This window comes from Acanthopagrus latus, chromosome 8, assembly GCF_904848185.1.
Source record: "Acanthopagrus latus isolate v.2019 chromosome 8, fAcaLat1.1, whole genome shotgun sequence".
Classification (NCBI taxonomy): Eukaryota; Metazoa; Chordata; class Actinopteri; order Spariformes; family Sparidae; genus Acanthopagrus; species Acanthopagrus latus.
In genome coordinates this window covers 10,657,401-10,675,807 of record NC_051046.1, presented here as the reverse complement: position 1 = coordinate 10,675,807, position 18,407 = coordinate 10,657,401, and the positions used below count along the sequence as shown (strand labels likewise).

Below are 18,407 nucleotides of genomic sequence, written 5' to 3'. Positions count from 1 at the left end.
TTATCCCCTCCAATCTCTTTCAGCCTAACTGGGCCCAAACAGCAAAACTGTTGTGGAACAGAGTAATTGACCGTTTACTGGGAAACCACAGTTTAGTGCTCACTGATGTTCAGAGAGTTAATAATGTATGGACTGTCTTTTATAATCTTACTTTGGTTTGACTGAGGCATTGGCCTGCGACATCATGTTGTTTAACAGCACATTACATAAATGGGATTTGTGCTAAACAAGGTCTCTGAGGGTTTTCTGGATGCTGATTAAAACTGCTAAACCAACAGATGTTCCTAATCACACCTTAGGATCAAAGTTACAGGGGCCATTTTATAATGATTGCATCAAAGGTCCAGTGTGTAGGATTTTCATACTGACACCAACTAAATAACCATCACCTCACAGTCCCCTGTGGTGGCTACTAAATATGCAACAACAACATCATATGATGACGATTGAAATCCTTGAGTCCTTGATTTTATGACTTTATGGAAACTAACAAGCAAAAAAAAACAAAAAAACAATCACGTTCATTAATTTATTAAACAAAATTTCAATTTACAGTACATACAGTGAACAGAATGAAAGCGTATGCGTGTTTAAAGGACGTGAATGCTCCTTTTTAAAAAGAGCCGAGTAAAACTGCAATTAAGACATTTGGCCGACATTCATATATGTTTAAACCATAAATTCATCAATATACTGCATATCAGAACCTAACATTTGCTTCAAAATATTCAACTCTGAAACTTGTTTTTATATTTAAAGAAATTTTTCCTGTCTTTATGTATACACAAGAATTACTGTCACATTACTGAACAGGAGCAACAGTAATGAACAACATCCTGTGTTAAATATAGTAAATCATCCTGATGTGGTGAGTACAGAGGTGGACGGTAAACAGTGTATGTTAAGCAGAACAACATGTAAACATTTGGTTATGAAGATCTGCTACCATCTTGTCATCCTGCAGAGCTGAGCACTTTTATCAGTCTCCGCATGCGGCCACGCACAATATAAAGACTAACTCCCAGTCTACAGTCGCCTGTTAAACAACAGCTGAGGGACTTTTAAGACTGCCATCATTAGAGGAAGCTGCCTACATGCTTTTTTTGTGTGTGCTAACATTGGCTTCTCAGTTCCTGTCAACAACAATCCAGTTACATCTTCTCATGCCAGAAAACAGTTGCTCGAATTAGGAAAAAAGGGCAGAAACTATCAGATGATCTGCTGTTTTTTTGTGGGTCGCCGCAACGGACAAAGTCACCTTGGCCAATCGGAATGCTGCCTTCACAGCCGTCACTCAAAACAAATACTGTAGCTAAAGTCCTTAAGACAAGTAACAGCTGCAAAGTGTGTGTCAAAAAAGGTGCAGAGTCACTGTTTAGCAACCGGAACGTCGGCAACAGACACACTTGTAGCCGGCTGCTGCTCTCAGGAAGTGCTGCTTCTCTTTCTGGTCCTCGGCCTCCTCTTCAGGATTTCTTCTTCCTGGTCACTTTCACAATCCCTCTGAAAATCATCAAAATGTTTCAGTTGAGCAGCAGCAGTGAAATTGTTTTCAGCTGTGACAGGTGATGATGACAGTAATAAGGGCCCCAACAAAATGTGAGGAATATTTTCTTTACTTTGTGTTTTTTTTTTTTTTTTTTTTTGGAAAGTGGGGTCCAGAATTACTAGCTGCTCGCCAAAGCACCAGCTTGGACACGTCATGTAAGGAGTCCAATGCAGCGTGTGTCACATAGTAGCTAACACACTGCATTGTTACTGCAAACAAATAGCTGGACATTTGACAAATACACTTATATGCTTTTCTGCTGGAGTTACTTTGGGAGGATTTATATCAAGTTCGCACAGTTCAGCCATCAGCCAGTCAGTTTAGCTTAGCACAAAAGGACACAGGGTGAAACAGCTCGCCTGGCTCTGTCTGACTGTCCGAAATCCATAAACACGCGCACCTTAATTCTGAAACATTAAAACAAATATTGACTTTTTATGTACTATTTCTAGATTGTTTGGAGGGATTTCCCAGAGTCTCTATTTGGTGCCCTCTCACCTCAATGTGACAACAACACCCCTGGGAAACCTAAACTTGTCATTTTCGAACGTACAGAATAAACAAAGGAAATATGAGTTAATCAGTAGGCAGGCTGGTAGAGATATTGCATGCTAGCTGATGGACCTTGTCTCCAGTCTTTGTGCCGTGCTAAGCTAAGCTAGCCAACTGCCGACAGCACCGTCATATCTAGCATACAGACACAAGAGTGGCATCTTCTCGACTAACTCCCCAGCGAGATAGCAAATATGGGACATTTCCAGGTTGAGCTGTTGCTGTTAGCGTCAGTGAGCTCTTACCCCGTCCTGCTCAGGCAGCTTGTTGCCCTTCTTCATGATCCGCGTTAAGTGGTTGCACAGAGCAACGATTCTAAACGACAGCTGTTGAACAGATAGAAGCAAAGAGAATGAGTCCCCAAAGTGATAAAGAACAAACAATGTTTCATGCTTTTGGGAGATAATCTGACTTTACTTTACCTTCCACCTGCGTCTGGCATACTGTCTCCTAAAGTTCTCCAAGTTGACCACAGACAACCGCTTCACCATGGCCTGTCTGGGATTCAGAGGCTGCAGAGACACAATGAGGAATGAAATTGCAAAAAAGTATCTCTCACGTTAATGTCGTACATATGCAAACAAGTTCAAAAACTGTTACTGGTCTATTTCTGACTGAAATCAATGCAGAGGTGAAACAGGAAATACACTAAAAGCTCAGATCACAAGACACAGCGGGAAACAAGTGATGAAAGTTTATTTCAGTGCGGAGATGACAGTGAGAAATGTCTGCGTGCACACCAAATGGGAAGTCAAAACGCGTACAGGTGCGTGCTTATCTGATGAGACGCTAAAAAAGACAAGGGCATGACAGGTCTTTAAACACTCGTGATCTTATCATAGATGCTGTTTTTTTCCTGTGGGCTCATATAGAAACATCTCAAAGAAAGAAATCGAAAAAGGTTTCAAAAATAAATAAGTAAATTCAACCTTTAGTCAAAGTGCATAGTTGAGTCGATGAAAAATAATGTGATAAAAAGAAACGCTACACATGTAACTTTACAAATAGATAACCATTGCAAAAATACAACAACATTCATACAGTCTTAAAAAAACAAAATGGAATTCAAAAATAAATCAATCAAAAAATATGATTTTTTTTATTCCATTAAAAATCATTCCTGTGTTATCTCCTGGTCGTACCACAGTGAGAACATTCATGATCGATAATAATCTTCATTCAATCTACTTAACCTGCTTAATCAAACAATATGCATATATAAATCTAGTTAAATCTTCAAGTCAGTTTTAGAATAATTCCCCAATTGTGCCTAAATTAAGCTTCTTAAAATAATACGTACAAATTTGGGGAAATATGCTCTATATCTGCCCACTAGCTATGAATTTTCTTATTGCATATTTCTCCAAACTCCTTTTCCTAGAATATATTTAAGTATTTAAAGTATTGTACAGAAAAAGAAATTTGGAATAATGAAACTACACAGTTATATATTTAAAAAATACATTCATTGAAAAAAAAAAAAAACTGTTTGAATTTAAACAGCCTCCTTTAAAAAAAAAATTTAAAAAATCAAAGCTTTGTAAGATCAATAAAAGTGTCTTCATCCGTCAGCCGGACTCTGTGAGCGGCTGCTCGGCCTCAGGACACAGTTCCCTCCTGCAGGACTGATGCAGCAGCTCCATCAGCGCCTGCTTCACATCCATGTTCAGACTGCTGCTGAGGATGCTGCCGTTGGCTCCTTCCGGGCGCAGAGAGCTCATCACCTCCTGCAGCCACTGCAGCTCAGAGTTCAGCTCCTGCCTCAGCGCGTCCAGCTGACTCTGCCTCTGGCTGTACTTCCCGCTGATGCTCTCCAGACTGGCGTCTATGGCCTTCATGTCCTCCTGCAGCAGCCTCCTCGTGGCCTCCACCTTACGGAACTCGTAGCGGACCTGGGAGAGCTGCTCCCTTGTGGTCTCGCTCTCCTCCTTGTACCAGGCCTCCTTGTCGTTGTAGATGGAGAGCAGTGCGTCTATGTCACCCTGCAGGGTGTGGTGGGCCCCTGCCACCTCCGACAGCCCCGTCTCCATCAGACTGACGTCCTCCACCACATGGGCGAAACGCTCGAAGTTGGCATACGTGTTGTTCTGGGGCATGCTGGAGTGGGACTGGATGGTGTACTCCTTAAGACGCCTTGTCTGCAGCTGCTCCGCTTTCTTCTCCGCCTCAAGCACAGCGGCGTCCTCTTCCATGGGGCCACAGGACTTCAGACAGAAGGGTGGAGGAGGGTGGGGGGGGGACACTGAGTGAGAATCCGTCTCATTGTTGCATCTTGAAAACACACATGGTGGCAGATGTTCCAGCAGATGTGGCACTGTAGGATTAGTGTGTGACCCTACAGCGAAGAAAGCCATGGCAGGTAAGAGCGCCACACAAACATTCCTGTTGAGAGTGTGTTATGCTTCCCGGCTTCATGCTCGTATCCGGACGGAGGGGGACGCAGACTCCACAGCAAAACACCATTTGCATGCATCTCGGCGACTAATGTTGGAGCAGACGCCTTCAACATTACGGGTGGGTTAAATGTCCGTGCCGTTAAAAAACAACAATTAGATGACAATTAGACAACAATGAGATGTTGCATCAGTTCGATCGCTTGGATTTCTGGACAAAATGTCACGACTGACAGAAAACAGCTGTATGAGATGTGTAGGTGGAGGGTGAGAGAAGTATTCCCCGAGAGAGATGGGTGTGGTGCTCTGATGGAAACAATGTACGGTAATGTGATGAAGTATGTTTTCAACAAGCCAGGGCAAATGTAAAAAAAAAAAAAAAAAAGTTAGTGGGTGTATTTTTGGCATGTTTAAAGACGGCTTTTCCTCCCTGATAAGAAAATGTGAGTTACCTTTGACGTGGAGCACTCAACACCATTTCACATGTAGGCAGCAGTTATTGAGAACACGAAAAACATGCTGTAGTAAGCATAAATCATACCTTAATCCAGTGATGATTGAGGGCTTCCTGTATGGTCATTCGTTTTCTATAATGATGAGAGAGAGAGAGAGAGAGAGAGAGAGAGAGAGAGAGAATGCAGCTGAGTAAATAGACCCGGAACGCGGTGCATTGTGAGCAGTCGTGCTTTAGGACGTGACTCTCTCAGGAATACGCTCAGACAGCTTTCACAGGAATATTCGGTTTCCTGGAGGTACATTCGAATGGAAGCACATGTTAAAGGGACAGTTCACCACGAGGACAGAAATAGATATATCTTGCCGTAGAGCTACTTATCCACCATCTGGATTGTTTTGGTGTGAGCTGCTGAATTTTGGAGACATGTCTGCCTTCTCAGTGTTACTACAGGGCTCTCGGCTTGTGTTGCTCAAAGCACCAAAAAAGCATATATTTGAAAATATTGGCGGCAAAGTCACTTTTCAAATCATGGCTCGCTTACTTGAGATAATCCACAGACCTTGTTTCATGTGGGAACTTTTACTATCTACGTAACCACACCGCATAACTACGCAGAAGGAGGCGTGCATCTATGTGTGGATGAGAGGCTTGTGCCCGTGACAGCATTGGATATAAACACTGAAGAGCTGAGTTGTAACATTAGCAAGATAGTTAGCTTAGTTAGCTAGCTTCTCATCTGTCTTGCTGAGATTTACGTGAGAAAAACTGATGACACCACAACCAGCAGCTGGTTAGCTTACCTAACTTTAATAACGGAAGCAGGCGGAAACAGCTACCCTGTCACACACTTGTTAGAAAACCCATTAAAAGGCTGTAATGAGGAGGAGGCTTATATCATAAAGACGGTCGCGGAGAGTCAAATATGTGTTTCTGGCTGCGGTGAGAGGCTAGCTCGCTAAGCTAGCTCATGTTACAGCGCTGGAGGAGATGGTGGAATGACGTTGGTGAGAAATAAAATGGTGCGTGTATGGAACTGTTCACAACAAGGTCTGTGGATTATTGTGAGTGACAAGGTCATTTGTTTTCATTGCCGTTGAGTTTTTTCAGATATATTAGTCTTAGTTTCTTTGAGCATTGCAGGCCAAGTGCCATCTAGTTCTATTCCAGAGCAGACAGACTTCTAGATGGACGGATCAACAATCTAGATGGATAAACTAAAGTTGACACAAAAAAATATGCGTTTGTGATCTTGGGTGAGGTTGACAGTTCCTTTAAACTATCAGAACATGATTGCACGGTCCAAGACAAGTGTTAAGCAGTTTTTTTTTTTTCTTGTGGTTCACAGTATTAATAATGTTTATTCTAGCTTATTTTATTAAGTGTGTTACATTGTGTACCAAAAACAAATGTGCCTAAATCCTTGCTCTAGATTTCTGTGGACTGGCTGCCGGCCTTTCGTTCTCATTTGGATCAGGTGTGGGGAATTTAATACGCTTAAGCTTTATTGCAGCGAAACCTCTAATGCCGGGCTTTGTACTGGAATTGTCAGACTTGACCTTTGGCCTTCAGCTGTTTGTCAGCTTTTTTATTTTTTTTACCTCGTGTCTTTCTCCAGGAGCTGTCTGATGAAGCTCTTGGCCAGCTCGCTCGTGTTGCTGAAGAGCTCCTCGTCGAAGTCATAGTTCATCGCCGAGATGTTCCCCAGCGTTTCCTGCTTCGTGTCACCGAGGAACGGTGACGCGCCGCTCAAACTGAAACGACAGCACAGGTCTTCACACTCTCACCAACACTGTCCTCGACAATCTCTTTTGGTACATTAAGATTCCCCTTAATAAGCACGAATCGCTCCAACTTACAGTATATATGTGATGACTCCAATGCTCCTGTGAAAAACAGCACAAGGTTAATCCGGAGTTATGCACTGCAGCCTGTTGTGTGAAAGGCAGCAGAGTCAGGGGTAATTAAAGGCTCTTACCACATGTCTGCCTCCAATCCCAGTGGCTCATAGTTGACTATCTCCGGAGCTGAAAATAGACAGCACACACTCCGGCATCACAAACACAGCCAAGCCTCCTCTTAACATGTCGCGCGCTGCAAACAGAATCTCGCACAAAAACACTTACCGACAAATTCGGGGGTTCCGAAAATGTTTTTGAAATCCGACCCAGCTTCCAGTTTGTGCGCCAGGCCAAAGTCTATGAGTTTGATGCGGGGTAGAGGAACATTCCTGTCCAGCAGCATTATATTTTCAGGCTGAATACAAAAAGAACAACACACAGAAAGAGAGAGGCACTTTGGTCAGCGAATGTCCTCGAACACCAAGATTGAGAGATACGTAATCAATGTTGAGCAAAACAAGTTACCTGGTTAAAGCCCTCTTGTGCGTAAGCATTTAAGAAAAACAATCACAAAGGTCATTATTAGTGTGAAACATTAAAAGGTAATTGAGCGCTTGCTGTGAGTCGGATGAGGACATTGATGTCATATCGTATGTCTCGCATGATATGAAGCTCCTGCTAACAGTTAGCACAAAGACTGGACACAGTAGGAACAGCGGGCCCGGCTCTGTCCAATAGTAACAAAATCTTCAGCACCTCCAAAGCTACGCTAAGCTCGCTAATTAACACATTATGTCCGGTCTGTTCAATCCCTACAAAAAAGCCACGATGTGAAAGAGACAAATCGCCATTTTAAAGGCGTAATGTGCCGGACCATTTCTTGGTCAGGAATGAAGACTAGGCAATCACAAAAGACTATGGTAAGTTGGTCCAGACCAAGAAATAGCCGGGAAATAAAATAATAAAAGTTGCAGCGTGTTAATCAATGAGCTTTAGAGGAACTGCTCAGTGGATTGTTGCTTGCTGTTTTTGCTCTTTGCGCTAAGCAACAGTAAAGTTAGCCAGCTGCTAGCAGGAGCTCATATTAAGGGCGCGTTCGCGAATAGCTGCTCTGATTAAACTGGACCATTTGTAAACACGGAGTGCTGGTGGAACATGCCCTTTCGGTTGGTCGAAGCGCCAAGAGCAGTCAATGTCTCATGAACAGGTGAAATGGTGTCCCGAGCTAAATGTGGCGACTGTAGCCAGACGGGTGAATTAACGAAAATAATTGAGCACATGTGAGCAGAGCGGAGAGGAGCGAGGTGTTTGTGTGTGCTTATTTAGCTTACTGCTAGCTAGTAACCTTTGTTTCTAAGTCTTATATTAAGGGACGTAGTGTTGCAGTGGTATCTGTCATCATCTCTAACATTGTCACTGTTGACGACAAGCGCTTGCACACGAGGCGCTACACATTGACAGGAAAGAAAACTCCGAAGTGTCAGATTGGGTTTATGAAGCGAGCATGCAGACTAAGCTGTATCAGTCCTTTCATCTGATAAGCAGCAAGAAAGCAAATAAGATCATTTCTTAAAATGTCCCACTTTTTGATAAAGCTAATAAGTAGGCAGGGGTCACGAGCTCTGTCGCACCCAGTCTGGGTCACATTTTCTTTGACATTTTCTTAGCTTTCTGATTTGACCGAAAATGTTAGGCAAACTTAAGTTTTTTCCTTAATTGCCAAAGTGAACGAGCGCCAGGAGTGAACAAGAGCCGTGGCTGCACAGAAACACAGGACGGTGACAATCAAGAGTGCAGCGTGGGAGACGCTGCTCTCTGAAAGTGAGCAGATAACCTTGTGGTGTCTGTATCTGAGAGCCTGGACTCCAGCCACAGAAAACAGGAAGGATGTGCGAATCAGAATAGAGAAACTCTACCAGCACGAACATTAGACACCTGCTATATATATTTGACATTAAAGCCGACCTAAAGTGAACGCACAAGATCTGGAGCTGTGGAGGTAAAGAAGTCATCGCGAGACAAATATAGATTTACATGCGTAGACGGGAGCGTTCTGTACCTTCAGATCGAAATGCGTGATCCTCTTGGAGTGGAGATAGTGGACTCCGTCGAGGATCTGCTTGATAAACTGAGTGGCCTCCTCCTCGCTGAGAGACTCCTTCTGAGCCAAGAAATCGAACAGCTCTCCTCCAGATACCCTGCACACACACAGACACACACACACAGTCAGAGACTCATCCTGCACACTGATAATCTGGAGCAATGGCTCTCTTAAACGTTATCTAAAGTGAGTTCTCAGGATTTGGATGCAGGGGTTCGGGATGCCTTAGATATGTTTGTTTGTGCTATTTAGGTCAGCCTTGAGTCAGCCTATGAATCATGCTGTCAACCTTTTCATTATAACGATCTTGTAAAGCTGCTGAAAAGTGGTATAAAGTGCCCTCCGAGCAGCTGGTGGCCCATAAACTCAATGTTCTTTTCATGCTCGTACAAAGAAAAACATAATGGACCGATTGACGCGCAGTGTGTCGCCCTGCGTCAAACAGGAACTGTTCTGTCAGTCAGTTCTGATCGGACCGAGCTCGCTTTTAGTCCTAATTGTGCCCTTCCATGTTCCCAGGCACTCACTGGACCCAGACGGGGTCCTCTGAGGCCCCCTTTTTTTCAACACAAGCCTTATTGACACAGCTCGGTTCTCTCCAGCACACGTGACCCTGCATTGCAGAAGGCCTTTCAGCAAACACAGGTTCAACAAACAATCTGTGTACACAGACACAAGTTTGCAGATCAGAACATGACATGAGTGATCTCTGATATGCTGACATCATGGTTTTTGATCGAGACAAAATGCCGTGAGCTGTGTGCAAAGTGGCCTCAGGGGAAATGCAAAAGTCTTCTGTGCATGTATTTGGATGTCTTAAGATAAGGTAAGTATAAATGCAATTTTTGCCTGTAGAAGAATATGGAAATACTCAAGTAAAGTACAAGTACCTGTAAATTGTACTTAGGTACAGTGCTTTAATGTACTTTGTTATGTTCCCTCACTGAAATCAGCTTTGTGGCGATGCATTTTCAAACTATTGCCTTCAAATAGTTTAAAATAGTTAAATTACATAACACATTCAAAATCAACACACCTGGACATCTGGAGATATCATACACTTCCTCAAAGGTTTAGAGAACTGGTAACTGAAAATGTGATCGTAACTAAAGGTAGTGGAGTAGAAAGTTCATCTGGTGCAGATGTTGTGGTGTGCTGCAGTGACTCACAGTTCGAGGATGAGCACCACATCTGTGCGGTTCTCGTACACGTCGTGCAGCGCGACGATGTTGGGGTGCGTGATCTGCTGCAGGATGTCCACCTCCCGCTCGATCTCCTCTCTCCTCACGCCGCGCCTGCTGGCCCGACTCTGCCGCTTCTTGATGAACTTGGCTGCATATTCGATGCCTGTACTCTTGTCTATACAGCGTTTGACGATCGCAAACTGCCCGCTGCAGAGACAAAAGAAGGAAACACAACATGTTAATCATTTAACGGCTACATCCTAATGACAGATTTTATCATATATATATTTATGTAAAGTTTGGTCATCTCTCGTGTGTGTTATGTGTGTTATAGGCCTCGTTTCTCAAGATAGAAAAAAGTCTTAACAGTTAGCAACAGGATGAGGCCACGGGTGAAGACGGACGTCAGGGAGGAAGCCACGTGTCGAAAACCCGGCTGAAATATTAAGGCACAGTCCATCACTTCCTGTTTCCCAGCCAGACAGAGAACAATCAGACAAGCCAGCAGTGTGGACAGAGCGGCTGTCCTCCCACTGGGGCAGCAACATTCCTGCCAAATTTCCAGCCATCCTTTTTCGAGAGATCAGTCCCCAAAACTCTGAATATTTCACAACAGAGGTGTGGCTTCGTGACCATGTTCTCTGTGGATTATTGTTTCATTCTCAATGTGCTGTTGTGTCTCATGCTGCAGCCTGGTGACACGTGGTCGTGGCATCTTCATAACGAGTTTAAATCCTGAGCCATACTAACCCAATATGGTCATTTTATATCTCAGGAATGGGGTGACTCCGCTGGTAAACACATTCCTTCACTGTCACTCTCCTCAAACGTAACTACAGAGTCACTTCATTCATAATTGACCCACTGACAGACCGAATAAGATGTACAAGAGCGTGTTCCAGCAGCGTCACCAAGTTAAATATACGTTGCGAGTCTCCACGGCTTCATTATCAGACTGGGCACTTATAATCTCGGGCCTGACTAAGCGCTGCTGCTGCCACTCTGTCTAATTTACACGCTTCCTGCTGCTGTGGGTGACCGGCCCACCCGTACATGCATTCAGACCGCCGAAAAACAAGCCTCTCAGTCACCGACGCTGGCAGAGAGCGTCTGAGTGAGTGGGGAGGATGAAACGTTATCTTTGACAAGACAGAAGAGGAACATTCAGCCGAGCGGTGCTGAACAGAACAGTGGCCGGCGTGACTGAGCCCCACAAAATTTACCACCGCCAAACTCCTCACAGCTCGTGTATTTTTAGGACATTGCGAAAGAGCGAGCGCAAGAGAAAGGAAACAGATAATAACTGGCAGGCTTTTCGTACGTTTCCACAACATAACTGTCCACACAGAGATTCCAGGGTGGCTGCGAGAGGCTGTCCAGCCCGTGTCCACTATCATCACAGCGTCTAGTGGGCTAAGAATAGCGCCCCGATCCACAGGCTCGTTCTCCACCTGCCACCTCTCCACTGCTGCTGCTGGGGAGAAGGGAAAAGCCTGCTGGGCCGAGGTGGAGAAGCTGCTGGATGAAGAGCTGCTCCTGCTCCCTCTCATCCACACTGAGCAGTTTAACACTTTCTACTACTAGCTCCAGCTACTAACAAAACAAATACATGGATTAAACACATAAGTAGTCGTCTTTGTGGTTCAAAGTCTCTTCAGTTGCGGGGAACATTGAGCCAGTTTGCTCATTCCGAGGCACACCCTGTCCCCTGTCCTCAGACCAGCTCCACTGACATTTTTCTTAAGTTGGCTCACTCAAAAACAACAAAAACAACTTTCACCGAGGTGTACTCTCTCAAAAACAAGACCTTCAGTGACTACACTGCAGGGACAAAATGTTTTCGCAATATTACACAATCGAGCACAGCGGCACTGCAAACTCTGGCCGCAAATATTTAATTCAGCATTTCTTCGACACAGTCTGAATAGGAACGAGATTAGCGGCCTCACAAGCTTACAGGGGCTTGAGTTCGTGTTGGATTGCATTAAAAGGAATAAGGAATGTTTTTTGTGCAACCACAAATCCAACAGGAAGTTATAACTGAGCTAATTTGCTTCATATCGGGGCACCAAAAACCCGAACACAATATTGGTGATGAACGTGTCCCAACAGAGAACGCAGGAGAAGAAGACAGAGAGAAGGGGCGGGAGTTACATGTTGTAACAATCGTCTCCAGAGACAGCATGAAAACACGGCGGACGAGGCGCTGCGGCGCCGCATCTCAAACGCTCCCTCTCTCCGTTCTATTCACAGGACAGTTCCACCCCTGAGACATCCCTGAAAGGCTGACCCTGTTAGAGATGGCTACGATAATGTGTGAACCGAAGAGGAGGGTAAGTCACTCAATGAATTCCACTTGGAAAAACAGGCGTGAAAGTTCGCCCCCCGAGGGGAGGACCTGTCACATGGAAGGAGAGCAGCTACAAGACTGCAAGACAGAACAGAATCGCTCCTCTCCTTGATGCACAACACGAGAGTCAGAGCAAAGGGCTTCAGCTTGAGTGTTGTTACTGTAGCTGCGATGCTGGGAGTGGTATTCCACAGCGGGCCAGGCGTGCCGGCTGTATTAGCTCTAAGCTGGCCGGTGGGGCTGAGAGTACCATCTCCCCACAGAGTTTCCACTTCCAACAGCTGAAGGTCATTATCCACAGCCAAGGTTGGAGGAATGCTGTGGACGACAAGTGGCGCCGGCCCAATACTTAAACACATTTCTCGGCTGAACAACCTCTGGGGCGGCGGAACAAAGACGGACAGATTCATAATTGGCCGAGCCCTGTCCCCTTCCCACCCTCAGCATCTGTAATCGAATGTGAAGAAGAAACAGCTCAGTTTTTTTTTATTTCAAAATGACTCATCACCGGATAATATATGTTCTGTTTTATTATCTGGTGTAAGCAGCCGATCACACCGGGTCCAACAATTTCTTGAAAACCCAACCACACAATTGGTGTGCCGCTCTATCTGCTGTTATATGAAATATCCTGAATAGAGCAGTTAACCCTGATTGATCCGTCATTCGATTCGTCTGTTTCATCGAAGAGTCATCTTCAAATTGCTTTGTGTCCAACCAAGAGTCCAAAACTCAAAGACACCAGCAGATGTTTCACATTTTTGCTTTAAAAAAACATGACTGAAACGATTCATTGATAATAAAAGTAATCCACAACCTGTTTTCTTTTGATTAACCAGTCGATTCATTTATGTAGCTTTATCTCAACATTTTATGCTCGTGCTGTGTTCAGGGTACTCTAGATTCCCACTTCGTTTCGAAGCAGTCCAGTGCCGGCCCCCCATCAAACGGGAACTCCGGGTGTGTACAAGAGGTCACCATGGAGTTCCCTCCGTCATGCTGCACTGAATAAACACATTTTTCACCCACTCACCAGCAGGAATGTGTGCTCCTCAGAGCCGACTGCTCACAGCCTCGTCCTGCTCCTCGAACATGCGTGCCCGCTGACCCTGCTATAGATACATCATGTACAGTAAATCCCTTTGGAGGAATTCTGGCACTCTGCTGCGCTCATCAGCAGCACCTGTCTGCCTCGCGACTGTCAGCTCTTTTCACTTCAACACATCAAGTGTGCGGAGGCCTTACAGTGTGCATCGCTGCCCTCCCTGCATCCTCCCCAGACTGAAACATGTCTCTGATTCGTAACCCTCTGAACAAACCTGCAGAGTGTTTCATAGATGTTACAAATATGGCAGTGCCCGGAGGCATATTTGGAAATACTCTGCATAACAAGTGTGGTGTAATGTGACCTTTTCAGTCTCCCTGCATTTGGATGGAAGCAGACATCGGAGTAATTTAATAGTCTGGGGCCATGAAATCAGCTCTGTGTGGATGTGCTGAGTGTCGAGACAGTGGTGCTTTCAGATAAATGATAACTTTAAAATGCGCACATGCTCGTAAGGATACCGCTAACATGCTGATGTTTGACAGGTATTCAATGCTTACCGTGTTCACCATTTCAATCTTAGCATGTTAGGATGCCAACATTCGCTAATTAGCACAGTACACAAAGTAGCCTGCCATTACGGCTGATGGGAAAGTTCTGAGATTTGTAAGGTTGTGAACGAGTTTGAACCTGCTGTGATAACACACACCTGTTTGTGGTCTACCGCAATAATATTTCATAATGTGACAATGCCATGGTTAAGATATGTTAAGGCTGACACAGAGATACAGGGAAAGAAAGATCAGCGTTTGGGTTAAAATGATCACTTTCAATAGTCCATCGAAAGTGTCCATCCAATAGTTGTTGAGACATTTCCAGAAAACAGTTTGTCCTCATCAGGATTCACAGTCGAAACGTAGAGATTTCAGCCCAGACCACAATGTCTTCCTAAACTAACCAAGGACTTTTCATGCCTAAACCTAAGGAAACTGCAATCGCATGACAAACGTATGGTACGGTCCACTGCTGATACAATACAACTATATTGTTTTGGGAACGATTACAAACACGTCATTTAGGGAGACAGCTAGCCAGTCATTTAGGTATGAGGATGTGTTAGAGCCACTAAGAACCATACATGTCAGTCTCATGGTGGTATGGAGGAAAAATCTGAGAATCGCCAAAGTCATTTGGATTCATCCTCTGGAGAACCTGAATGTCCGACTCTGCCATCACACAGAGTCACGCTGCTAAAATACTACAGACTCACAACTTTCTGTACAAAGGGACGAGCAGCAAGTGAGGGTTCATATCAAGATTTCAAAATGAGGAGGAAGTTTACAAGCCATTTATTTCTGTTCAGACACGCAAAGACAATGGAACTTCCCATCCAACGGCGTATCCTGTGAATTTCTGACATTGCTTGATGATGACTAACACAGATTCATTCAATTAGTGTCTGATGACCACCAATGTATCTCACAAAAGTGGTAGTAAGGGCATTGGGTAAAAAGGTCTAGGGTGTTATGACCAAGAATGAATCAGTTGTTGACAGGTAGGCTTCTACCATCTGCTCAGAAGTCCTTCCTTCCTCCGCCTTGCCGTGACGGTCACTTGCGCAACAGCTCGCCACAGTTTCACCGGTCTCGCGGGAGGGCAGGTGGCAGCTGTGGTCTCACACTGAGATACATCCTACTGTATGTCATCGTCAGTCTCATCACTCAGATCGCAAGACAGTATAAGTTGTCAGTAAATTCCTCACATCTCAAGCAAAGGCTTGTTTTGCAGATAGGTTTACCAAAAACTCTTCCACGTCACCAGTGGAAAGAAACATTGAGTACAACTGCGTGGGGCCCCGTGACATTAAGATCCGTCCATAGGGGGTGGACAGTATGATTAATTGACTTTCCTGTGGCGAATGGCGCAACAGTTCCAGAGAGCACAGAACATCACAGATCACTTCATGGGCCCCCCTCATTAAATTTCCCCCACCCTCTCGAGAGGACGATTGAGTAACTCTTCCGTTGTGGTGCATGGTGGAGAGGTCTGAACCCAAGAGGCTCTCAAAAACCGTGGGCGGGGTGGGCTGCGTCCCCCAAGCACTCAGGACAAAGCTGACACAAATTCTCAGACACCTTCTGATTGAAAATGACTTTCTTGCTTCCGGTTGCGAACATCTGCGGCTTTCATCCACAACAGAGTTTTTGTCGTGATGTTGGTGCTCAACACGTACCGAGCTCACATCACAAACCGAGTTGTCTTCTCAAGCAACATGTTTGCAAACCACAGCTCAGTGATATTGTCAGTGTTTAAACAACACATGCCCACACCTCTCTTCACACAGAACACGAGCAGGGGGCTTTTAGATGTTGATGTAGAATGAGATTCAATGCATTCAAAGCAACAAAGGATACTCTGCACTCTGTTGTTTTAAGTAAGAATATTGTGGAAATGTGCTTATGTTGTTGCGCAGTCTGTGTGTTCTGAGCTGGAGAGTCTGGTATGGGAAAAAAATCAAAAATATGGAAATTTCACTGATATGTAAATGTATAAAAAAAAAACTGAAACTTTCACCAGGATTACTTTCCAATAAGGTGCTTACAAAACAGGTTTTGTAAGTTTTTTATTATTATAACTAAATGCTTCATTAATCTTTTCAAAAGTAATTATTATAGTTATAGGGTTCTAAAGGTTCTACAGTTCTATAAGTTAATTGTTCACTCACTGTTTATGAGAAGTAAGTAATGCATGTATTTATAGAGTAACAATCTAAGCCATTATAAAGCTGTTGTTATTAAGGTCTTATAACTGATCTATAAAGCATTGCCACGTGATTTATTAACATTAAAGGGGCAGACTAGTAATTTAAACCAATAACTTACAATATTAAGGAGCTAATACAAATCAGAGATATTTACTTTTACCATAACTGAATAAACAAGCTGTTATCAGACAAAAATAAGGGCCCCAGAGCACAAATGGAAGATAAAAAAAGGTGGCAGGGTCCGCCACATATAAACAAAGTAAAACAACAAAGGTCAGTTTGTTTATTCAGTTTATTTAGTCGTGAAAACTGTTTGTATATGACAATCTTTCTCTTCTGATTCAAATGCAATTCAAATTTCTTACCCAAAAACTACATAGTGCTCCTTTAATGAACCATAAGATGCAACTTACAAAGGCTGCCAGATTTGAAAAATGGCACCTGCCTTCATCTAAGTGGATTACCAGTTTTTTCAAATAATATCCTTTCATTCGAGGCAAAATATACGAGGAATCCTCGATGTAACATGCATCCATTTCAACAGTGGGCTTTTAGTTCGTCCTGTCAGGGTGTGTCAAAGAAGCTGCAACACTAAATTGACGAGTGAATACTTGGACATGGTGTATATGCAGCCCAGCAGTGAAAGGTTAGAGGTCATATGCTTTCCCTTCACGCCCTCTCTATCTGTTAGCGAGTGCTGCACATGCCCGAGCTGCCCTTCCGTGCAAAGATGGATTTGCAGCTTCCTCAAATCCATATTGCACCTGGCCAACTTCCTTTAATGTATTTCCCCATGGGAGCTGGTTTCCTTGACGTCTGCTCTGCACGGGCCTGATTAACATTCCTCAACATATTGATGCACCACCCAGAATCAGCTCTTTACCAACAGCAGAAACAATCATATCTGACTCTCACACACATTGTGGCCCAGACACGGCTTGTTTCCTTGGAGTGCGTTTACCTTTGAAACCCTATCTCCCGCTGTAAACTTCAGCCTACTTCAACACAGCGACACTCCCCGTTTCAAGCTTAAACAGGCCAGCTGTTTGCATACCTACGTACACACCGGGGACCACTGCGTCAAGAGGCATGCCGGGTAGCAGAGAGCTGAATCACACCCTGACTCACACATAAAAAAAAAAAAAAGTGGAAGAGGATCACTTTCTGTGAGCTGCAATTAGACATCTGCGACTCTGTACTCCCTTCATTAGACGGCTTTGAGAAATAAATACTCACCTCCCCAGCACTTCTCCAATTTCATAGAAATCCTCCACATTCTGTTGCTTGAACACCGCCATGCCAGGTGTCTTCATTGACGTGGTTTCTCTCTCCTTGATGCGCACCGCTTGAAGACTCCTCTCCGCGAGTCCAACCCTGCTGATACAAAGAGGTGTTTCTGCTCATATCTGACTGGAGCCGTGGCAAAGTTAACTACATGTTCCAGCTTGCTGTAAAGCATTCCATCTCAGACTTTCACTGCCGAGGCAGCCTATGCACTATAGCTTGACATAATGGCATAGGAAATAAATAAGTCTGAGCCTGTCTTCCTCCTCATCCAAATGCTGATTATTGGCTTTAAAGTTGTAATGGGCAGAACTGTGCCAAGCCGAGCAGTGCAACAGTGTTTGTGTGATTATAACAGGATTAGAAATTAAAAAGAAAAAGAGCTTTTGGGCTAATTAGGGCAGTCTATCTGTGAAATGTGCCCCTGTTATGAAACACTCTGTCTGGTTAAACATTGGCAGCACTAGAAAAAAACAATTTCTGCGTCTCTAAATTAGAATTAAAAACATAAAAACAGCAGTTAATCGAACACTGTAAGAGTGAACATGAACTGTGAAGACAACAAACTTCTGCGAAAACTTTAAATACCACAAACTTCCTGTCTCACTTCACTGGCTCAACAACACTGACAGCGACCAAGACTTTTACTGTCTTACCTTCTTGTCACAGCTGATGGTAAACTTCTTCTACAGCTGCTCCGCTCTCCTCATGTATGAGCTCACACACACACATACACACACACACACACACACTGCTCCCTCAGCCTCCCTGTTGTTTTCTGTCACTTGTGGCAGCAACCATCAGGCTTTTGTGTCCTCACAAGTCCCTCCCCCTGATGGCTCTATTATGAAACTGCAGCTAGAGAGAGTAGGCCGGCTATCAATAAAGAT

General features: G+C 44.2%; 1 protein-coding gene across 3 annotated transcripts; it reads right to left on the bottom strand.

The window, feature by feature from the left end:
* Positions 1 to 515: 515 nt before the first annotated feature.
* Positions 516 to 18,375, bottom strand: dapk2b (death-associated protein kinase 2b). 3 transcript variants are annotated; one of them, XM_037106661.1, is made up of 12 exons: positions 18,174 to 18,334; positions 17,470 to 17,607; positions 10,060 to 10,281; positions 8,849 to 8,987; positions 7,075 to 7,204; positions 6,927 to 6,975; positions 6,808 to 6,834; positions 6,550 to 6,702; positions 5,036 to 5,081; positions 2,524 to 2,613; positions 2,347 to 2,427; positions 516 to 1,503 (listed from the first exon to the last, which is right to left on the bottom strand). In XM_037106661.1, the coding sequence occupies exons 2-12, from the start codon at positions 17,544 to 17,546 to the stop codon at positions 1,426 to 1,428; spliced, it is 1,092 nt and encodes a 363-aa protein (XP_036962556.1). In that variant the 5' UTR covers positions 17,547 to 17,607; positions 18,174 to 18,334; the 3' UTR covers positions 516 to 1,425. The 3 variants fall into 3 exon arrangements, with proteins under 3 accessions (XP_036962556.1, XP_036962555.1, XP_036962554.1); XM_037106660.1 differs by lacking the exons at positions 516 to 1,503; positions 2,347 to 2,427; positions 2,524 to 2,613 and adding an exon at positions 2,780 to 4,305 and having other exon boundaries at positions 17,470 to 17,610; positions 18,174 to 18,375; XM_037106659.1 differs by lacking the exons at positions 516 to 1,503; positions 2,347 to 2,427; positions 2,524 to 2,613 and adding an exon at positions 2,780 to 4,305 and having other exon boundaries at positions 18,174 to 18,373.
* Positions 18,376 to 18,407: the final 32 nt, after the last annotated feature.